Genomic DNA, 23,611 nt, shown 5'->3' with positions numbered 1-23,611 from the left:
AAATTAATCACTAATCAATAAGTTGTGGTTTTTAATATCTTGTCGTCCTACAATAAGAATATGGGCGAAATTAATATTTGACATTATTTAATTATCAATTTTTTTTAAGGAATAATTATCAATTTTCTAACTGTGTGGAAAATGACTTGTCTTATCTTATGATATGATATAAGAAAATAATTTGCAAAACGGGGCACCCAAGAATATACCCGACCCGACCCACACGTGACCCGGATCAAGTTTTGGAGGGAGCAGTTTTTTGCACGTCTCCATCTTTTTTTTCTCGATCACATGCATAATGTCTGCAAAAACGAAAAGGAAGCGAAGCACTCTCGCAGAAGAATTGAAGGGATCATCGAGAAGGAGACTTTTTGTGTGGCTAAAATCGAAACGTAAAGCATGATTGTAAGTGAAATTAATTCCTTTTTTTTTTCTGAATATAAATTAGAGTTTTATTTTTCGCTTGGAACAGATTGTTTGTTTATTTATTTATTATATATACAAAAAAATAATAGGTTAGTTAGGCCTAACAAAAAGATTGATTTTGATATGTAGTATAATTAACTACATTTTCTTCTAGAAGATTAAGATTTAGGTCTTAAAATATAGGAAAATGGAAATGGATTATACTCTCTGGAATTTATGTGATTGCAAAAACAGAATATTTTCTGGTGTACAAATGTGCCATCAGCATCAAACACTGATAAATAATAAGTTAATTTTATAAAGTAGATTTTTTTTTTGAGAATAATATCTGCCATTATTCTTCCACTTGATTTAGATTAATAATTTTTGTATTTTAACAAGTATATTATATAAGAATAAATATTTTTATATAATATTTTTATAGGTCGGATCAGATCTTTTCAAATAATAGAATTGTGGGGCTAGTTCTTGGGTGAGTTTCGTGATCGTTTCAAATAATAGAATTGTGGGGCTAGTTCTTGGGTGGCGGACCAACAATTATTGTGGAACGTGTGCCATTTTCTTTAATATCAGGTCCGCTATATATATAATACTAACTAAATAATAAATATACCTTTTTCAAAATAACATCATCCTAATAAATCATTAATCGATATAGTAGCAGCGAAATGAGCTTGGTTCATGAGTTTTTTGAGAAAGTTCGGAAAATATTTTATATATATTCGAGCTTATCGAATTTAAGCCGAACTCGAACATGTTCGAATTTTTTTCGATCTGAAATCGATCCCAAATTATTTTTGTTCGATAGTTTGCGAGTCGCTCAGGAATATTTGATATTGTATTAATATAATAATAATATATTAAATAAATAAATTTCGAGCATTTCAAATACTTATTTTCGAGCAATAGTTCGAATAGTTCAAGAATATGTTCGAATCTTTTGAGCCAAACTCGAACTTGAGCTTTAATTCGAACCAAATTCGAGCAAAAAATTTTAAAATTTTTGAACTTCGAATCAAGTTTGAACTCGAATAAAACTAATTCGAGTTTTGAAAATTTCATCATATTCCAGTCAATTCAATTCGTTTACACTCCAAATAGTAACTAAAAGATCATATTCACGAATATTTATAGCACACATTTGAGTTATATATACATTCATTCATTGGACGTATAAAATAATGTCATGTTGCAATTAAATTGTCATGATGTTCCTTACTACAAAATATTTTATTTTACTTATAATGTAATAATCCAGTATAGTGATCATGAGAGACCTAGCATGCATGCATGTTTGATTTTGTTTAAATGTTTAAACAAAAAATATTGAAAACTAATCATCACTAAAACTTCTTTTTGTTTCAATCATGAAATGAACTTTAATATTACAACAACTCTATATAGTTTCTTAATAAAGAAAACAAACTTTAGGAAAGGGGGCCAAAAAGGGTCAAAAAGAGGGTAATGTAGTATATTTATAAAGATGAAATATAAATCTTAGAAAAAATAATAATATATAAAATTATATAAAAAAAAAATTCAGAAGCAAGATCTCCTGATCTCTCTTACCAATATCCTAATGCAATCTTCTCCAGCTCTTTAGTCTTATCATAATGGAATTAATGAGGGGTCATTATCCATTTTTTTTCTTTTTGGCAGATATGTAAACATGTGATTACAATATATATATATATATTATATATTATAAATCTTTTAACAATATTTGTCATTTTTCCCTCCACAATAAAAAGAATGAGCTCATATATTGTTTTGTTACGTAGTACTACGTAATTATAAACAAAATAAAATGGAAATTATGTATTTCACACCTCCTTATCTTCACCTTCTATCGTCTTTCCTGTCATCATTTATTTCCACTTAAATCTAAAATTTTCAATAGAAAAGATCCGTTTCTTCCCAGTTAACATCTTCTTCCTTTAGTGTGGAAACTTTTGATATCCCAATATTTCTCAGGTTTCTTAAATTTTTCGCCTTTCCTAATATTCATCTCTCTTTTAACTCTTGGTGGGATTCCTAATTGGTTTTCAAAGTTTTACTTGGTAGAGATCACGAAAGTACTGAAGAAATAATTAAGAAGAAGTTGCTGCAGCTAGCGCTGCATGGCTACGGACAATGAAAGAAAATATTAAGCTTGATTTAAATTTGAAGGTCTTTTCACAGGTACACAATTAATCAGTCTTGCTTTTTTTAATTCTACTTGTATTGAAATCCTTCTACATTATGTGTTTCTTTTGTCGGAAGAAACTGGGAACTATCCATTTGTAATTCTTTCTTCCAAAAATTAATATGATTATCATAATCTTGGGTTTAATTATGGTGAATGAATCAACATAGACACTCTTCTGCTTCAATTTCTTTGGTTCTTAAGGAAAAAAATGGCAACTCGCTATCTTGTGTTTATTTAAAGGCATGATCTTGTTTATCTGTAATCTGTAATGCTCATCTAGATTGATATTTGACTTAAATGGCTTAAGTTCCTTACTTTTTTTTTTTTTGCAATTTATTTATTTATCATTATTTTTTATCGTTAACAAATGTATGTAGTGGAATTGTTCAGGAGCTGTTTAAGAAACTTAGTAGGGATTTTCTTGATCAATATCAGTTACTATCATTAAACATGGAAATAGTGTTTATAACCTGAATTCTTTCTCAGACAACGGAGTACCTTAGAATCATTAAATAAAAAGATCGGCAATGAAATTGCAACATGTATTTATTTAATATATAATCTTGTACAGAATTAATGTCTGCTACTGTTTGTGTATATTCAGCTACACCTGTACTCACCAAGGATGGACACTAATGGCAATAATGGAGATATCTGAATGGAGTTGTCTCCCCCGTGAATTGACACATTTGCCCCTCCCAATTCTTGAAAATGGCCACACAACCGAGTCCCTATCTTTCCCTCCAAATTCTAACCATTTTCTTGTCGTTTTTCCATCATTCCATGTGCATGACTATAGAGACGCAAGCCTTACTCAAATTCAAAACACAGCTCATTGATCCCTTGAACTACTTGGATTCATGGAAAGATTCGGATTCAGGTTCCCCTTGCAAATTCTATGGAATCACTTGTGATCAAGAAACCGGTTTCGTAACGGAGATTTCTCTTGATAATAAGTCCTTGTCAGGGGTGATATCCCCCTCACTTTCTGTGCTACAAAGCCTCACTTCTTTGGTTTTACCATCTAACCTTATATCTGGAATCATTCCAAGCGAATTTCAAAATCTTACGAATCTCAGAGTTTTTAATCTCTCGGATAACAATATGAATGGCACAATACCGGACTTGTCGAATCTGATCAAGTTGGAGAGCCTTGATTTGTCGGGGAATTATTTCTCCGGTGCATTCCCGGCTTGGGTTGGAAATTTGACTGGCTTAGTTTCATTAGGCCTCGGTGAGAACGATTACGATGATGGCAAAATTCCAGAGAGACTTGGGAATTTGAAAAAATTGTATTGGCTTTATTTAGCTGGTTCCAATTTGAGGGGGGAGATCCCAGATTCTATATTTGAGTTGGATGCATTGGGAAGTTTGGATATATGCCAGAATAAGATATCTGGGAATTTTCCGAGCTCGATATACAAGTTGAAGAATTTATTCAAGATTGAGCTCTATGGGAACGATTTGACTGGTGAAATTCCAGCAGGACTTGCAAATTTGACCCTCTTACAGGAATTCGATATATCTGATAATCAAATGCATGGGTCTATTCCACATGAGATTGGAAACTTGAGAAAATTAACGGTTTTTCATCTGTTCAAGAATAACTTCTCTGGAGAAATACCCGTGGGATTTGGGGATATGCAGCACCTTTTTGCCATTTCTCTTTACAAGAACAGTTTTTCGGGGGAATTTCCGCAAAATCTTGGCCGTTTTTCACCATTGAATAGTATTGACATATCTGAGAACAAATTCTCTGGTGCATTCCCGAGATACCTGTGTCAAAATGAGAATTTGCAGAATTTGCTTGCTTTGAATAACGATTTCTCCGGGGATTTTCCGGATTCCTATGCTGGATGTAATCCTTTGCAAAGATTGAGGGTCAATCAAAACGGGCTTAATGGGACTATTCCAGATGGAGTGTGGTCACTTCCTAATGTACAAGTGATGGATTTTAGTGATAACTATTTCACTGGAGGGATTTCATCAGGCATCGGAGATTCGAAGAATTTGAACGAGTTAACGCTGTCAAACAATGGATTCTCTGGTGAGATACCTAAAGAACTCGGACAACTTGTGCTATTGGAACGGGTTATCTTGAACAACAACAGATTCTCAGGGAAAATTCCATCAGAACTCGGTGCTTTGGAGCAGATAAATTCTCTGCAGTTAGAAGAAAATGAGTTCACTGGGACTATACCTTCAGAATTGGCCGGCTGTCCTAGGCTTGTTAACATAAATCTTGCTTGGAATTCTCTGAGCGGTGAGATTCCCGATAGTTTCTCAAATATGGTCTCATTAAACTCTTTGAATCTTTCGAGGAACCTTCTCAGCGGCCCAATTCCAAGAAACTTGGATAAGCTAAAGTTATCAGCTATAGACCTGTCAAATAACCAGCTCTCAGGGACAGTTCCATCTGACTTATTGGCGGTCGCAGGTGACGGAGCGTTTCTTGGAAACAAAGGTCTTTGCATTGATGACGAGAAAAACACAGGACGGCTAATCAACACGGACTTGGGTCTTTGTCATGGGAAAAGCGGCCACAAGAATTTTATCAAAAGTAAACTGGTTATGTTATGTATCGTACTATTTGCACTGGCGATTATATTAGTCGGTTTATTGCTCGTGAGTTACAAGAGCTTTAAGCAAAATGAGGCTGACATGGATAACAGAGTGGATGTGGATAATGAAAAACGTTCAAACTGGAAACTCGAGAGCTTTCAACAAGTGGAGTTCGAGGTAGATGAAATATGCAAATTGGACGAGGATAATCTGATCGGGCGTGGAAGTTCTGGAAAAGTTTATCGACTGGATTTGAAGAAAGGCTGCGGAACAGTAGCCGTGAAGCAGCTATGGAAGGGAAATGGAGTGAAACTCATGGCAGCAGAAATGGAGATTCTTGGAAAGATAAGGCATAGAAACATACTAAAGCTATTAGCCTGCTTAACTAAAGAAGGTTCAAACTTCTTGGTTTTCGAGTATATGGAAAATGGCAACTTGTTTCAGGCACTTCACAGAGAAATCAAAGTCGGCAGGCCAGAACTCGATTGGTTTCAAAGATATAGGGTCGCTCTTGGCACGGCGAAAGGAATCGCCTATCTTCATCACGATTATTCCCCACCTATAATCCATCGAGACATTAAAACAACCAACATATTGCTAGATGAGGATTATGAAGCCAAGATCGCTGATTTTGGGGTCGCGAAGGTGGCTGAGCTAGTTTCTCCCAGGGGGTCTAATGTCAGTTGTTTTGCAGGCACTCATGGCTACATGGCACCAGGCCAGTTTATTTACTTCAATTCTAGAAATCATATATTAATTAAAGTCCATTTTACTGATTATTATTGATTGTTTTCATATGCAGAGATGGCATATTCACTCAAAGCAACTGAAAAGATCGACATATACAGTTACGGTGTCGTGCTGCTAGAGCTCGTTACCGGAAAAAGGCCGATAGAGGAAGAATATGGAGAAGGGAAGGACTTAGTTTACTGGGTTTCGGCTCATTTAAACAATCGAGAGAACGTACTAAAAATTCTTGATTCGAAGGTGGTCACCGAACTAGTTCAAGATGATATGATAAAGGTCTTAAAAATCGCCACTCTCTGCATCGCAAAGCTTCCAAATCTGAGGCCGAATATGAAGGAAGTGGTGAAGATGCTTATTGATGCCGAACCTTGCACCCTCAGGTCCCCGGACAGTTTCGAGAAATACGATGAGAAGCCCTTTCTGTCTGGTTGATTTGATTTTTGGTGTTCATGTAGATAGTAATGTGTGTTATTAATATTCTGTTTGTTGCATTTTATTCATCAAAGTAGTGTGTGACTTCAGTCTTGATTCTTGCTTATGTAAATTTTGTTTAGATGCAATTCAGCAGACAAACTTGTACTGCTTTTGGCAATTGGTATGTATTATATGTTTAAATAAATTTTGTTGCTAGTTTGATTTCTTGGGTAGTTAAAACTTTTTACAGAGCTAAAATTTTTAAATCTTGCTATGTGATGCATAAATTCATACTATAATTTAAAAGTTTTGATAAATTAATATAACCATATATCAAAATAAATCGAGTTGCCCGTTGTAATTTAGATTAATTATATCTCGCTAGCCAATAATTAAATAAAATAGATTATATGATAATTGCGGAAAGGGACCAAAGGCTCCACAAAAATTCAGTTTTGCCTTATAAAATTATTCAACTTGCAATTTATGTTTTACTTTTTATATAAAGAATTATTTCATACTCTTATATATACAAACGGATGGTGTTTCGCGCAAAACTGTCGAGTTTGCCATATTGTTATTTTTAACTAGGTAAATTAAAATAAAAAGAAGAGGAAATAAGCTTTAGAAAAATAATTTTGTGCAATAAAAAAGTAGGAAAAATAATTTTTCCCGACTAAATTAGTAAATTATCCAAATTTTCAGTGCATTAATTTGTCACACTTTGATCTTTATATATGTATTAACTTTAAATTTCTAACTATATTGTACAATTGTTGATGTAGCATCGGACATGCCACCATTTGCCGACGCCTTGACAACAATTAATGTTGCTATGCTAGTGTCTTAGGATGCTATATAAGTATTTTTTGCGTCAGAAAATATGTCTAAAACAAATAAACAAAATCAAAATTTATGTATCGAAATAAAATTTTGAATACCGATCAAAATCCAAAATTTCAAATGTATAGTGACCTTGAAAGCCAAATACTCTTCTTTGGAGGGAGTGGATACATTGGTAGCCACATGGTGAGCGCAAGCATCAAACTGGACATCCCACTTACGTTACTCTAGGCCTCATTCCGACCATACTAAAGTGCTCAATGGGTTTCAATCTTTAGGAGCTATCATAGTGAAAGTATACAATCTTTTATTTTCTTACTTGAATCTCTCGCTGTCGGCGCTGATAATTATTAGAGATTTTTTCCATCGGTTTTCGGGTGCGAAGAAGATAGGATAAGCGAGTTGCCACCATTTCAAGCGTTGCTCGACAAGAAGAAGAAAGATTGGAGGGCCATAGAATCAGCAAAAATACCTTACACATACGGGTTTGCAATTGCTTTGGCTCATACTTTGTTAATTATTTACTCCGGCCTTACGAGCAAAAGCAAGAGATTATTGTGTATGGCACTGATGAGGATAAGGGTACGTACCTATATCACTAAACTTAAACTTCAAATATTTCTTATTTCACATCAATCTTATATAAATCTTTGTATTGTTTTCTGGTTGCTGTACGTAGCTGTGCTTAATTATGAAGAACATATTAATGGGATCTTATTGAAGCATATAAAATATCGGAGTCTATAGTATCTGAAACAAGTTTAATTTTGCCCTTACCTTTTACAGGAGCACCTTTCCCATTTGCTACAGATACCAGAGAAGGTGTAGAAAAGGAACGAAAATCATAAGCCTGCTTCGGCAGCATTGAATGATCGATAAATGGCTGCCCGTAGCTGGAATTCTGCATGCATGTTGCTTTTATGGGACAACGGTCCCAAGGCTAGCCGATAATGTTAACCATGTTTTCCATGCAATTATGTGAGAATATGTCATGTATTATGAAATTTTATTGGCATGAACCTGAGCCAGATCATAAATTCTTTGGAGATGCTAAGGCTAGCATGAAGCAAAAGAGATCTGAATGGGAATCAATGAGTCGGATCTCGCCAAAAATAAGAATATTTATGTTCAACAAACTATTTCTTGATGTGACTGTGGCACTACCGCTGTTTCTGACTATGCTTCTATTGAATTAATTGGCGCAAATGGAAGATTTTTTTTTTAATTTTGTAGGTTTTGGCTTCATGATCTTCCTTCCTCTTCTCAAAAATCGTTTCGTTTCCGCAATACAATTCATTACTTATTTCTCCAAATTCTCATATAACCCTCGCTCATCTTACAAAACTCAAGCACACTTACACGATGAAGTTGATTTCTTCAACTGGCTTCTCAGCATCAGCGAAAGCTCTAATCTTGAACAACCTGTTAAACAAATCCACTCACAGGTTATACTTACCTCGTTATGTTCGGCATTCTTGTTGGCTAGACTTATTTCTGTTTACTCCAAACTCTCCCTCATAAGTGATGCGCAAAAGGTGTTTGCTTCTGCTCCCGTGGATTGCTTTTGTAACCCATTTTTCTGGAACTCAATACTGCGTGCTAACATTTCCCTTTCGAGATACAAAGAAACGCTGAAGTTTTATGGCCGTATGCGTGACGTTAACATTCAGCCTGATGGGTTTGGTTTCCCGTTGATTGTAAGGGCGTGTGGGATGAAGGGCGATATAAAACTATGCAGAAGTGTTCATTGCCATGTAATAAGTACAGGCTTTTTTAATAATGTGTGTGTTAGTAATGAATTGTTGGTAATGTACGGGGAGATTGGACAGATGGATATTGCATCTAAGCTATTTGATAGAATGTCTGTGAGAAATTGTGTTTCTTGGAATATCATGGTGTCCGGTTTTACAAAAAATTTTGACTGCAGTAGTGCATTTGAGATGTTGTGTAGGATGGAGGAAGAGGGTTTGCAGCCGAATTCGGTGACATGGACCTCGTTGCTTTCAAGTTTTGCTAGGTGTAGCCAGAATGATAAGACATGGGAATTTTTTGTTTTGATGAGAGAAAAAGGGATTAATGCAACCGCTGAATCTATCGCTGTTGTCATATCAACATGTGCTGAATTGAAAGTATGCATTAAAGGTGAGATTTTGCATGGGTATGTAATCACCGCCGGTTTTGAGAACTATGTATTTGTGAGGAATGCACTTATAAGTATGTACGGGAAAAACAACAATGTAGAAAATGCAGAGTATTTGTTCTTAGGACTGAAGTCAAAGAGCATAGTTAGCTGGAATGCATTGATATCGTCCTATGCTCAGGCAGGATTGTGTGATGAGGCTTTTTCAGTGTTTCTTCGTTTGGACAATTCAGGAGATGATTTGAAGGTAAGATCAAATGTGGTCACTTGGACTGCTCTCATTAATGGATTTGTTTCAAAGGCTCGGTATAGAGAATCAATGGAAATTTTCCGGCAAATGCTGTTTGCTCAAGTACTGGCCAACGCTGTAACAGTTGCCAGCATGTTATCAGTTTGCGGCGAATTATCAGCACTGCCTCTCGGTAGAGAAATCCATGGCCATTGTTTCAGAAGATTAATGGATACAGACATTTTGGTGATAAATGGTCTGATTAACATGTACATGAAATGTGGTAGCGTGTGGACCGGGCATTCATTATTCTTAAAAATGATTTACAGGGACATTAATTCTTGGAATACAATGATAAGTGGGTATGGCATGCACGGATTTGGCCAAAGTGCTCAGAAAATGTTCGATCAGATGTTGGACTCTGGAATTCAGCCAGATGAAGTTACTTTTGTTGCCATTCTTTCTGCATTTAGCCACTCTGGTCTCGTTGCTGAGGGATGTGCCCTTTTTGACAGGATGACGTGTGATTTTCAAATCGAGCCTCAATTAGAACATTACGCTTGCATGGTTGATCTTTTGGGTAGAGCTGGGCTTCTGGAGGAAGCAAGTGACATTTTGAAAAGCATGCCCATGGAACCGAATAAACCTGTTTGGGGAGCCCTGTTAAATGCGTGTAAAATGCATAAGAATACACATGTTGCAGCAGAGACGGCTCCACAGATTTTTAATTTGAGTTCTGAGGTAACAGGCAGCTACATGTTGCTCTCAAATTTGTACGCTGACAGTGGAAGGTGGGACGAGTCTGCAAAGGTAAGGCTCTCAGCTAAGACAAGGGGTTTGAGGAAAATCCCCGGCCAAAGTTGGATCGAGGTGAATAAAAAGTCTCACGCATTTGCAGCTGGGAAATCTTTGAACTCGGAGATCGAGGAACTCCACAGGGTGCTTCAGGATTTGAACCTCCATATGGTTATAGAGAGTCGTGTATCCAAGGGAATGTTGAGGACAGAAGCCGAAGTTGAAGAAGGATATACTTGGTAGATAATTATGTATCACCTCTCGAAATATTTATTGTGGGACGTGCATATTTAATTTGCCTCTATGTGCCGAATTCAATCCAAACAATAGGAAACAATTCTTTGATTGATATCGGTTCATGCCTCGTGTGGAGCAACAAATACTTCCTAGTTAAAACAATAATGAAGATGGCAATTTTGTTCATTCCTCTGTTTATTTTTCTGTTTAGTTATAATAACACTGGAAGGATTAAGCTAATGAGGTAACACACAGCTGCGAACACACACAGACGGCTCCTGTTTCAAATAGGTTGCACAGCATCATTCTTCATAGAAAGTTGTGATGCACCAAATTCCGAAAAATTTCAAACACAAATGGAAGCTGAGAATCTTGGCTTATTCTAACACCATTGAATCCAACCTCTAAACAGAGTAGAGACAAGAAATGTTCTTGCAAATACTATAAAAAGTAATGATCAAAATAACTTTAGGCTTCTGCAGAAGGTTGGGTCAATCCTGCCTTCACCAACAGCTTGTTGAGCTTATCAGCTGAGCATATCTGGAACTTCACTTTCCCAGAGGAGAGAAAAATCTCAGCAAGTTCGAGCTTTTCCGAATTCAGGCTTGTGCTATCCATAGTCTTGCTGAGAACCTTTATCGCAAGCTGCACAGCCTCTTCTCTAGAAATGTCATCTTTGTAATCCTGCTTGAGAATGGATTGAGCAGCCTGGTTATTAGCTCCAATTGCTGCAGCCTTCCAACCACCGAAATTTCCACTGGGGTCGCTCATGTAGAGCTGAAATCCAAAATTTTTGTCCCAGCCTGCGAATAGGAATGAAACCCCGAAGGGGCGAAGCCCCCCAAACTGTGTATAACCTTGCTTGGTGTCACATAAAGACTGAACTAATTGTTCAACTGGCATTGGTTCTTGGTAAGCATATGCATATCGTTGGGCCTGGAGTCTGGCTGTGTTGATGAGAATGTTGGCATCAGACATGATTCCAGCCACAGCACATGCTACATGGTCATCAATCTTGTACATTTTTTCAACTGATGTGGAGGTCTCAAGCAATTTGGAAATGACTTTCTTTTCGCCAGCTAGTACGACTCCATCCGTACCCAAAATGCCTATAGCACTTCCGGCATTACCAATTGCTTCCATTGCATACTCAACCTGGTATAGTCGACCTTCTGGAGAAAAAATTGTTGTGCGGCTGTCATATCTTCGAGACATCTGCCTAACAAGACACAAAATTTATCGATTTAAGATCAGAATCAATAACATAAGATGAAATTCTGGAAAATCAGAAATCATATCATTGTCAAACAGCAGAATTATCATTCATTGACAATCGATCAAAAGAATTCCGAGTTACCCTATAATGAAAAGAATTCAGATTTCAATGGTAAAAGAAACACAAATGAAGTAAAATTATCACCAGAGCAGACATTAAGACCAATAACAAAATAAAATAGAACCACAAACTGCATTTTAGACTTGGGATTGCTGATAGTAAGCTCAGAGCGTTAAGAGATCAAAATAGCTAAATTAACAAATAGACTCACAAAAGCTCTGAAAAGGTACAACTTGTTTGCAGGCCACAGACAAGACATAGCGGGGCGGTGCACAATAAAAAACAGGGCCGTGTGCGATACGAACATGAATAGACGATCAATCTAAAGGAAAAAAATCCTACATCCTTAAACACTTTTAGCTAATCCTACCTGTGCTCACCGAGCAGCACAATAGCCGCTGAAAGCGCAGATCTTCCTAAACAACAATACGTTGCTTCTCTAGAAACTAATCATAATTCCATAGCTGCGGGACAATCCTCAGTTAAGTTCACTAAGCATCCCAAGAATCCACCTTCATTTTCGAAGCCAAGAAAAACAAAAGAAAGAAATGCGATACATTTTACCTTCCCAAGGACAAGATTTCTATCGAAACCACACCGATCCAAAGCACAATTAACAGCAAACAAATCAGAAACGCAAAAAATATACCTAGAGAGCAGCTTTTGGCTTTCGCAGCAAGAAATTGATTATTTGAAGAGTGTTCAGAAATATATTAATATTTATCTAGCCTTATCGGGCTTTTTGTCATAATATGGGCCTAGAATGGATCCACATAATTCAGTTAATGGGCTGTTAATAACTCTGACCCAATAAAATAATACTTTATTGGGCCTAAATTGGGTTTATCAGGTCACGTTCATATATAAAAAAATTATTTAATAATAATAATAAAAGAAGAAGAAAGAAATTGCATGAATCATGCTAAAAGGGGAAAACACATACATGCACGGTTGCACGTAACTATCAAACAGAGGTTTTATTTTGTCGGCCAAAAAAATAAAATGAAAAATAAATCCAAGGTGATCGTCGCATAATTGTTATAAAAAATATATAGAAAAAACTTGTGTGAGACGGTCTCACGGGTCGTATTTTGTGAGACGGCTCTCTTATTTGGGTAATTCATGAAAAAATATTATTTTTTATGCTAAGATTATTATTTTTTATTGTGAATATCGATATGGTTGACACGTCTCACAGATAAAGATTCGTGAGACCGTCTCACAAGAGACCTACTCATAATATATATAATAGATATTAAATCTAAAGAAAATAAATATATAAACTATTTCCGTTTGTATTGATGATTTATTGTTTGTTAGATATTATAATCAATTCATATTCTAATTAACTTGTCCAATGTCCTAATAATAAAATACTTAATTCATATCCAATCAATAGGTGAATTCCTTAATTGATTACAACATTAAAGGTATTTGAGTAATGAAAATATATTTTGTTAGCGACTTAATTAATAAAATTTTGAGAAACAAAATCTGGTTAGTTGAACAATAAAATTAATTGTTATTATAATATAATTAAGAGAAACTAGTTAGCTAGTAATCTGAAATTCGTGGTTTTAATATTAAATGAGCGAGATAGGCTCGCTGCAATAGCTTAATTTATATCTTTAATCATTTTAAAGTCAAAATTATATCCTCCGGGGAGGAAAAAATCCAGTAAACCTTTCCATCTTTTTGAAAATAAAATAAAATAAAATTAGTAAAATATATACCTAGCTTAATTTGGCTAAACAAAACATAATCAACAAATTGATGTGACGTCAACAAAATATCATCAACAAATAAAAAAGAGATAGGGAAAAACATAAAATAAATGAATAATAAACATTCCAAAAATACGAGCCATTCAAAAAATTGTAAAGTCGTAAGATCGTGGATCTAGCTAGCAATCGATAGAGTGTCGCAATATTTCATCGCTTTAAGTTGAAGTTTGAAATTAAGAGAACTGAATTTTCAGATATACTTACAAACTCTCGATTCCAACAATATTTAAGAGATTTATATTAATCGCGATACTAATATTTCAAAGTGGTCCAATTTTCAATCTTAAACTAATTGCTATCACATGGGTTTTTCGTATACTTCCAAAAAAGTACCATATCACATGCTATACAGAAATTAAGATTAAGACAATAGGTTTCAGGATATACATATATAACACGTACAATTTTCAATCTTAAACTAATTGCTATCATCGTCAACATTTTCTAATAATTGAATATGATACAGCTTGTCTTGTCTCTCCCACAATATTTTTACAAGAGACTAAATTGAAGAAAATATTGCTTATTATTATTACACAAGAATTACTATAAAGTAAATAAACTTATACATGCATGATAGAGACAATATTGAAGTAGTAGTTAGCTAGCTCTAGCTAGTAACTTAACTCGGGCGACGACTGAGAAGATTATGATTATAAGGGCTCGATTTAGGAAGATAAGCAATTAAATTGATTCGGAAATGGCACAAGATCTCTTGCAAGAAGTCTGCATAATCATGAATCCAAATCCATCGCTCAAAGACTTTGAAATCTTGGATCTTCCTTTCCAAATGCTACCGAAATATGTGCCATGGGCATGTTCATCCTTGGAACATGCCACTAGTGCCGCAAAAAAGGGATCCCTTTTCAACGTCCTATTGCTAGCTTGGTATTTCTTGGGAGAGATCTCCTCGTGATGGTGAAGTTTCTTGGAGTTGGAGTTTCCAGCTGGCGGCAATGGGAGGAGACGTCGCCCAGAGGGTTCTTTCTTTATCGCGACCTGGCGTTTGGGCATTCCGGGGATTTGTTCCCACGAGAATGGGACTCCATTGATCAATTTGAGAGGCGTTGTTGGGCTAAATGGAGGGAATTCTACGTTGAGCGGCGATGATATTGATGATCCTATGGATGAATCCGACGGTGATAATGGTGGCAGTATAGATGTCCGGCGAGGGGTTGGCCGGATTCTTGAGGAGGAATGGAGAGATTCTTCCTCATTAAGCAGGGTCTGAGCTTGCCTAGTAGTCATTGCTCTTGAGGAGTGAGAGGAGGAGGAGGAGGTGAGCATGTACCATACATTTTCGTGTACTTGTGTAGAATATATATGAAAGTATGTTTCTATATATATATTATTATTATTAGTACTATGAACAAATAATAAATAATTATTTATTAATAGATAATCAGATTATCAAAATTTTGGTGATCAGTAGAAATGAAAAGGAAAGAATAGTAAGGATGATTAAACGGATAAAACTATCCCAAATAATAATAATGAAAGCGATATATAGAAACAAGAGTAAATAATAAGTGGCTGGTATACATGCGCGAGATGTGGATGTTACCTTAGTATGCATGTGTGGCTATCTATATCTACACACACACATATGCATGCATGTATGTATGTATAAATTAAAATGCTCACCTTTTAATCAAAAAACGTGTAAACATGTACATTCCACAAGTTAGGATTGTCTTTTTTCCTGGCGACGATAAGAAAAGGTTTTCTAAGATGGAAATATATATATATGAGGCCCGCCATAGAAATGGGTGGCCGAAATTCTAACTTTTATGTATGAAATTTTAATTTCCAATTTCATTTTAAAAGTAGATGACGATTTCCCATAGCACCGTTGGATAACACCCGTCCCACGTGAAGAATTCGTCACTGTGAAGCCAAATACATAATCCGAAATCTGCGGACATACATTGACGGGCAAAACCTGGAGAGCCTCTGCTTTATTTGTGGCCAATTGGCGTGGCATGTGATGACTTGTGCTTGTGGGTCGCCCGTGGCTTTTGTTTTGTCTTATGACGTGCAGTATCCCCATTTCTTCTTAGCTCTATCTTCCACCACTATTATTATTTTTATTTCGAATAAATAAATACATTTGCTCTCGTTCCAATTCAGTCCAGACTGCATGCAGCGCCTTTTTTCTGCAAAAACCAATTCTTTCAAATGATCTTGGCTGCTAGAGGTTCGTAATGCAAGCTCAATGGAACATTTCAGGGACGGAGTCAGAGAATAGAGGTCGGGGAGGAAATTTTTTTTAAAAAATTTATAAGACAAGATCAAATATTAGGATGAAAAGTGAAAAAAAATAAATTAATTTTAAACCCTAATCAATTAAATTAAAAAATTGAGAGGGTCATCACACCCATCCCCCTTACCTCCGTGTCTGCAACAGGTTAATCCAAGCTTGCTATTTAAGTGCAATTTATCCATTATTATCCATGTTACAGCCAGCATCCGGCATCTGGAATCCATTGGGATTGAAGCATCATTTAAAAAGTTCAGTAGGGATATAATTGATATGGCAAATAGCCCACAAATCTTTGATATTTTTACAGATTTTATAAGAATATTAAAATTTTACTACTAGTAAAACATACGACTCAAATCATTATTGAATTTATACTCAAACTGTATATATGGAACTACAATAGGAGAAAACCGAGACCGAACCGAAATAAAACGATTTGTTTTATAAATCCCCATATAAATTAATAAAATGTTATTATTGTGGATGTTATACATCGGCCTCATTCATGCTATTATCAATGTATTTTACAATTGGGTTTCATGATTTTTGAATATGTGTTTTAGAAGAAATCACTTTTCTACGGTATGTTTGAGCGGATGATTGAATTAAAATAGATTTTTCGGACATTTTGGGCCTCATCACTTCAGTCAGGCTCAACAGTTGTAGAGTTAGGGGGATGGATATTTTGGGCCTAGAGTCCATATCTCCAAATGCATGGATCTTCTATAGAATGAGTCCAATTTCATAGGTCCAACCCAAATCGTTTCTATAAAACTGATTGATGATCAAGCGAACAAAAATTAGCGGATTTTCGACATCTCCTAATTTACGGCTACAAGCAATTGTAGCGTACTTCTTTCAAAATAAAATGATATATATTAATTTCTATCCTTTTATATAAATAAATTCATTAATTTTTGTTAATCTTAATGAATTTTTTACACCGTACATCTTGTGTAAACTCTAATTTATACATTTTTTTTGTGTTTTAATTTTACTGAAATTTGTGATCATGTTTAAGAGAACATGTAAAGTCAAAATTGTGAAAACAATCAAACCACTAATCGTACGAATTTTATCTTTCTTTTCTTAAAACAAAGTATATTGATTAGTATTAACTCCTAATTATGTAGCATATTTGTTTTTCTCAAATATAATTGAAAAGAGAAGAAGAATAATATATAATTTAAGATTGGTAGGTAATTATACCGTAATGGCATATCAAATTTAACAAAAAAAATCATTGGCTCCCTCAATTTATGTGCTCGAATTTTTTTTTTAACAAAGGGTTAAATATGCTTGTTTTTTTAAAAAAAATGAAGGATTTTTTTTATTAATCTTTTCAAGTGATTTCATGGTCTGATGTAACGATGCCTGATTTTTTTAGAGGATAATGCCGGCCTTGATTATTAGTTGCAAAGTTGGTGAAATCATAAATGAGAGCGAGATGTTTATAAAAATCAATCCTTTTTTTTTAATCATTTGGAAAGGACATAATATGATTTTGTCCTTTTAGCTAGGTGCATCAAAGAGGACGGGCTTGGTACAATTAATACAAAGATTTTTATATATTAAAAAATTTAAAACTAAATTAGAATTTTAACTTCGTCACTTAAATCTATATATGATCTTTTGGATGCATGTGGATTAACATGGCTGGCTGGCTGGCTGGCTTTGAAATTCAGACCTGAAGCCATGAAATTCAGAACCATGCATGCATGTTTCCTAGCTAGCTGTCTTTTAATTTGTCATATTGGGACATTTGATTTCAGAAAAAAAAGGCAAAAGGAGAAAATATCTTACTGGACCAAAGCAAAATTAAATTGGATGAGGATCGGGAGGAATGAGGTTGACTATATATCTTGCGTCACAATCAAACATAAAGTGCTGTAACCCTAGCATATGTGGGTAACTTGCAAAATGATGGTCCATCCTTGCGAGAAAATTTATCATCTCCTATTTTTTTTTATTCCTGAGTTTTAAATCTTTTGGATCCAATTTATGTAGGCTGCTTCTTATTTTACGGTTTCTCAGTTTTTTATATTTAGTATAATATTTTTAATTAATTAGTATCATTGGACAATGCAGATGATACATACGTATGACCTGCATGCAGAGGAAAGTACAGGTGGCATAATGCGACGTAGCAACCGTGATGTTGGGTGACTGAGTTTGGCGTGGCAAGAAATTATTGGGAATAAATAGAGAGGGTATGGTGCGAGAGTAACGAACCATACTAAAATCTTCCGCAATCACTTTTTTTCTCACTGATCTCTTTATTCTATGTCATTTCACTTTCCTGTTCCCTTTGCGCTACGCATTCTCTCCTAGCAGGTAAAAAGAAGGGGGGGAAAACAGAGAACAATGCTGGTGTCTCGTGAAGGAACTGAAACTAATTCTTCCAACAGAGGAGCAAATTGCCAGTACTATTCATCTCGAGATTCATGTTCCTCGCATGTTGTTCAATCTTCGTTTCCAATCACTCTCAAGGTAACAAGCCATAACAAGAAATCTTAATTTGTGGGCTCTTGGTGCTCGTATTCTTTATTATGAAACTTCAAGTTCTTCCAGAGAAAGGAAACTTGTTAATGAATAAAAAGTTGCATTGGTGGTAAAATGAAGATGCTCGATCCGTAATCTGAATTTTTTTTTTTTTTTAAAAAAAAAACGTTGATGGAAGAATAAAAATTTGGCCTTTTTTTTTTAATCTTTCCGTAGACTATACATAGTTAATTCAGCTGTACAATGAGTGCAGTTCGCGGATGTTTCATACAAAATAAAGTTGCCTGACTGCAGCATGAGATTAAGAGCCAGAGGAATACGAGACATGTTCACTGGAGTTCCCATGCCATTGCCTGATTTAGAGAATTCGGTGTCGGCGATTCACCACCATCAAGAAAGAACAATCTTGAATGGGTCACCGGCTGGGCGGCACCGGGGAAAATATTAGCTATCCTGGGCCCCTCCGGCAGCGGCAAATCAACACTGCTCAACGCACTCGGATGCCGGCTCCACCAGGGAAACGGCCTCACCGGAAGTATCCTCTACAACGACCGAACGTTATCAAAACCGGTTACTAAAAAAACCGGTTTCGTAACACAAGATGATGTGCTATACCCACACCTCACAGTTCGAGAAACCCTTGTTTTCTGCTCATTGCTTAGACTCTCGAATTCAGTACCCAAAAAGGAGAAGATTTCTATCGCCGAATCTGTGATGAACGAACTGGGTTTGTCGAAATGCGAGAACACGATAATCGGCAACAGTTTTATCCGTGGGATTTCCGGCGGTGAAAGAAAAAGAGTGAGCATAGCGCATGAGATGCTGGTAGACCCAAGTCTGTTGATATTGGACGAGCCCACTTCAGGGCTGGATTCAACAGCGGCGTTCAGACTAGTGACGACGCTGGTTGCGCTCGCAGCGAAGGGGAAGACGTTGGTCACATCGGTGCACCAGCCGTCGAGCCGTGTTTACCAGATGTTTGATGATTTGCTTGTGTTGTCGGAGGGAAGGTGTATATACTTCGGGAAAGGGAGCGAAGCAATGGGTTATTTCGAAAGCATTGGGTTCTCGCCCAGTTACCCGACGAATCCTGCTGATTTCCTGCTTGATATCGCTAATGGTACGTTGTCCTTATTTTCTCTCCACACATTTTAATAATAATAATAATAATAATAATAATAATAATAATAATAATAATAATAATTGTAGACTAGTTGGTCATTCATCCACATTTTTTTCTGAATAAAAAATAATTTCTGACTGAAAATGTAAGCGATTCTTTTGTGAATTAATTTTCTTCGAGTATTTGACAAAAGTCTGATGACTTTGAAACAGATCAGTCTATCCAAGTAATTGATTGGGTTGCGAGAGTGTAAAAAATTAGCTTAATTGGTTAATAATTAACTAAAGTGATTATTTTTGTTTGCTTTTTGATTCACTGTATTAATTTAATTTATAAATTTTAAGTAAATTAATTGTCTAATTGAATTATATTAATTAATTGAATGGAGGAATTATTTAAACAATGGTTGTGAATAAAGTAATAAATTAAGAATATTTTCAATTCAGAATAGCAAATCTATTTAGTTTAAATCCGATGAGTTTCGAATCTTCACTCAATAGTTTTTTGAATAACTGTTTCAAATTTATTTAAACATGAAGTTATTTGTTGTTCCGAATTCTTATCGAGGATTAAGGGGAAGATGAAGGGTTCACTGAAGGCCAGCGGGATCTATCTCAGATATCCAACAATTAACTTTAATTTTATATAATTTTTAGTTAAGAAATGAAATATATCCCCTTAAACGTCGTGTTCTCATTCCAATATTGGAATCTCCTTCATCTTTCCCCCAATCATTTCAATTCTTTAATACTAAATTAAAGGTGTTGGAAATTTAATTCTATATGGCGCAATTGGTTGGGAATTGAGATGGAAAGGAGATACTTTTCGGTGGGAATATCACGTGCACAACATAAATGACTTAACATAATAAATATGCAGTAAAAGTCGAACATTTTTTTTTAATCTTTGCCGAGCTTCTGGGCCATGCTTTGGTAAATGTTTGCATGGATTGATTTAGATTGATGGATTTGATTTGAGTGAATATATTTGATTTTATTAAAGATTGTTGCATTTGAAATTTATTATAATTATTGAACATGTTTGATTTGATATAGACTTAAATTGAAATTCACTTGGATTTAACTCATTCAAATAAATTAACTCATCGTTATTCTTAAATCTCCGGCAGTACCAGATAGGTGGCTTGATTTTGCAAAACTTGCTGGATATGGATTCAATCAAGAATTAATTGTTTCTGCTTCTGAGCATTAAAGTTGATTATATCCTTTGAATTCATTGGTTTAAAACCAAAAGTTGTCTTGAATAATGCTCAATGAAGTATGTTGAAGTGGACTTTGGATTGGAGCTTTCTTCATTTTACCATAACAGACTATAGCCCGTCGAATCATCTCAAAGTATATCATATGAAATCCTTTTTTTTTTGGTTGACGGGTCTTCCTCTTGGATGATTTATTTGATTCCACCTTTACCTCCAACGGTAGATTTAAAGATAAAAAAGGGTTACATCTGTACTTTAATTTTACGTGGATCAGTGCATTGAAATATATACGTAAAGTTTGAAATATTTTATTGGTCTTTATCTATTGAGATACAAAGTTTGACCAGTCATTATATATTGTAGTTTGAAAGAGACAAGTTATGGTTCTCCTAGAGAAGAACATCTTGAGTTATAATTATCTTGTACTAGCTTCCCTTGACATGCGGGCATTCTCATCTCCCATGTCCGTAGCACAATGTTTTATTGTTTTGGATCGACATGCATATTGGCGTGTCACCTATCTTTCAGAATGAAGGGACAGTGTGTATCAACATTAAAAGCCAACCCATGTCATATTCTTTGCCGTAGAATTGGCATACAAAATGACTGGGTGCCATCTAGCTAGGATTCGGGACGTACTACGTATGAAAATGATCTTTTTCAAATGAATTATTGTGCAGTGGCAAGAGACGTCTATGGTCTCAGAGAGTTTTGAGGGGGTTTTAAATTGAGAAATGCCTGCCCCACACCTAATCGAGTTCATTTTCGATTATGATAAATTTTGAAATTTTGCTTTCTTAGGATACCATCTAGTAACTAAAAAAAGTGGGTTTTGGCATATGAATTAATTATTCCATACAAGAATATTGACGCAATTTGTTCTCAAAATCTGCATTATTGATATTTAATATATTCACTGTCAATATAACCTCAGGACACTTTATAGTAAGTATCTCATGATTCTTTGTTCGATCTTGTTGAGTTGTATTGCATCTGAAAATTTTAGTAATAACAACATGTGTAAGGGTTTTATGCAAGATGAAGTTCTCTTTTACTAAAATAAACTTGGAAATTTTTTATGGTGGGCCAAATCCATCAGCAGCATAATGTTGAGTGGACTCCCCGCTTCAACTGGACAAGTTCTATTATCTTCCCTATCCTACTTATTTGTCATTATTTACCCAATAGTTGATGTACACTTGAACATGCGCTGTATTTCCAAGTATGTATTTCATTTATTTGAAGATAACTTTATTTTTAGTACTATTAAATAGGTTAAGAGTCTCTCTCTCTCTTTTTTTTGTTAAATTGTAGCCACAGACCATTGACATTCAAAGAGGCGAGATTGATTTTTTTTTTAAAATTTATTTGTTAAAACCACTTTCGAATGGAAATAGATGCTTGAATTCTTAGGTATAACTTGAATGTCTTACCACACCACAAATAGCATGCTTTAGTTGTTCATTAAGTATAATATGTTGAATGTTGATGTGCCGATTGGGATATTATTACTCAACATCTGATGTAGTCTCCTGGTTTTAGGCTAACAACGTAACATTTGGTTTAATTTATGGCCTTTAAACTTGTTTTTGTGGCAAAAGTTGATTACATGGCCAACGTATAGCGTCCAAAAATGGCATTTCAAATTAAGGATGACTCCGATAGGGGACGACATTCTACATGGCATTTCAAAATTCAAATATCTGAATTTTTTAAATCGTGCATATTTAAATGGCTTTTGTCGAACGTTATCTGACATGTGTTTAATCCACTTTTGTGAACGTAGGGGTATGCCAGCTTGATGGTGCGAGTGAGAAAGAAAAGCCTAACGTTAAGCAAGTCCTTGTATCCTCTTACAATAACTTACTGGCTCCAAGGGCAAAATCCGCTAGTATGGATTCCCCACATTCAGTGCCCAAAGAGCGAGTGATCGAAACGACTAAATATCATGGCTGCACTAGACATATTTCCACATGGTTCAATCAATTCAGCATTCTCCTCCAAAGAAATCTCAAGGAAAGAAAGCCTGAAACCTTCAATTCTTTGCGAGTTTTTCAAGTGATCACTGCTTCATTACTAGCAGGTTTCATGTGGTGGCATTCAGATTACCGGGACATTCAAGATCGCCTCGGCCTTCTCTTCTTCATTGCCATTTTCTGGGGAGTTTTTCCTTCTTTCAATGCGGTGTTTGCCTTTCCTCAAGAACGAGCCATTTTCACGAAGGAAAGAGCTTCTGGGATGTACACATTGTCATCTTATTTCATAGCCCGGGTAACGGGAGACTTGCCTATGGAGCTAATCCTCCCCACACTATTCCTCTCCATAGCATATTGGATGACTGGGCTAAAGCCTGAACTATCTGCTTTTGCACTTACTCTTCTAGTTGTGCTTGGTTACGTGCTTGTTTCTCAGGGGCTCGGCCTTGCACTAGGTGCACTGATCATGGATGCCAAGCAGGCTTCGACTGTGGTCACTGTCACAATGTTGGCATTTGTTTTGACAGGAGGGTACTATGTACACAAAGTACCGTCTTTCATGTCATGGATAAAGTATGTTTCCACTACATTCTACAGCTATAGGCTTCTTATCAATGTTCAATATGGAGACGGGGCAGGGATATCCACGTACCTTGGTTGCTCATCTGCTAGACAAGACAGGGCGACCTGCAAATTTATTGATGAGGACATTCGAGATCAAATCCATCCTGCAATGAGTGTAAGCATATTGATGATGATGTTTGTGGGATACAGATTATTAGCCTATATCGCATTGAGGCGACTCAGAGCTTAGCACCGAAGAAGTG

General features: G+C 35.6%; 3 protein-coding genes and 1 pseudogene across 6 annotated transcripts; 3 read left to right on the top strand and 1 right to left on the bottom strand.

The window, feature by feature from the left end:
- Nucleotides 1–2,245: 2,245 nt before the first annotated feature.
- Nucleotides 2,246–6,538, top strand: LOC140990670 (uncharacterized). Its single transcript, XM_073460490.1, has 3 exons — nucleotides 2,246–2,607; nucleotides 3,219–5,894; nucleotides 5,979–6,538. The coding sequence occupies exons 2-3, from the start codon at nucleotides 3,326–3,328 to the stop codon at nucleotides 6,353–6,355; spliced, it is 2,946 nt and encodes a 981-aa protein (XP_073316591.1). The 5' UTR covers nucleotides 2,246–2,607; nucleotides 3,219–3,325; the 3' UTR covers nucleotides 6,356–6,538.
- Nucleotides 6,539–8,032: 1,494 nt separating this feature from the next.
- On the top strand, nucleotides 8,033–10,767 carry LOC140989956 (putative pentatricopeptide repeat-containing protein At1g17630). Its single transcript, XM_073459515.1, has one exon. It carries the CDS (start codon nucleotides 8,386–8,388, stop codon nucleotides 10,585–10,587), a length of 2,202 nt encoding a protein of 733 aa, XP_073315616.1. The 5' UTR covers nucleotides 8,033–8,385; the 3' UTR covers nucleotides 10,588–10,767.
- A 173-nt stretch (nucleotides 10,768–10,940) lies between these two features.
- On the bottom strand, nucleotides 10,941–12,618 carry LOC140989957 (proteasome subunit alpha type-4). Of its 4 annotated transcripts, XM_073459519.1 has the most exons (3): nucleotides 12,567–12,581; nucleotides 12,288–12,381; nucleotides 10,941–11,796 (listed from the first exon to the last, which is right to left on the bottom strand). In XM_073459519.1, the coding sequence occupies exon 3, from the start codon at nucleotides 11,794–11,796 to the stop codon at nucleotides 11,050–11,052; it is 747 nt and encodes a 248-aa protein (XP_073315620.1). In that variant the 5' UTR covers nucleotides 12,288–12,381; nucleotides 12,567–12,581; the 3' UTR covers nucleotides 10,941–11,049. The 4 variants fall into 4 exon arrangements, with proteins under 4 accessions (XP_073315620.1, XP_073315617.1, XP_073315618.1 ...); XM_073459516.1 differs by lacking the exon at nucleotides 12,288–12,381 and having other exon boundaries at nucleotides 10,941–11,800; nucleotides 12,567–12,618; XM_073459517.1 differs by lacking the exon at nucleotides 12,288–12,381 and having other exon boundaries at nucleotides 12,567–12,618.
- Nucleotides 12,619–18,232: 5,614 nt separating this feature from the next.
- Nucleotides 18,233–23,598, top strand: LOC140989954 (ABC transporter G family member 25-like; annotated as a pseudogene).
- Nucleotides 23,599–23,611: the final 13 nt, after the last annotated feature.

Source organism: Primulina huaijiensis, chromosome 12, assembly GCF_012295235.1.
Source record: "Primulina huaijiensis isolate GDHJ02 chromosome 12, ASM1229523v2, whole genome shotgun sequence".
NCBI lineage: Eukaryota > Viridiplantae > Streptophyta > Magnoliopsida > Lamiales > Gesneriaceae > Primulina > Primulina huaijiensis.
The sequence above is the reverse complement of the archived record's forward strand: the minus strand, read 5'-3'. Positions and strand labels throughout refer to the sequence as shown.

Coding starts and splice junctions, on each gene's coding strand:
- LOC140989956 (XM_073459515.1), top strand. CDS start 8,386: ATGGAAGATTTTTTTTTTAATTTTGTAGGTTTTGGCTTCATGATCTTC.
- LOC140990670 (XM_073460490.1), top strand. CDS start 3,326: ATGGCCACACAACCGAGTCCCTATCTTTCCCTCCAAATTCTAACCATT. Junction 5,895..5,978: donor TCATGGCTACATGGCACCAG/GCCAGTTTATTT, acceptor TTTCATATGCAG/AGATGGCATATTCACTCAAA.
- LOC140989957 (XM_073459516.1), bottom strand. CDS start 11,796: ATGTCTCGAAGATATGACAGCCGCACAACAATTTTTTCTCCAGAAGGT.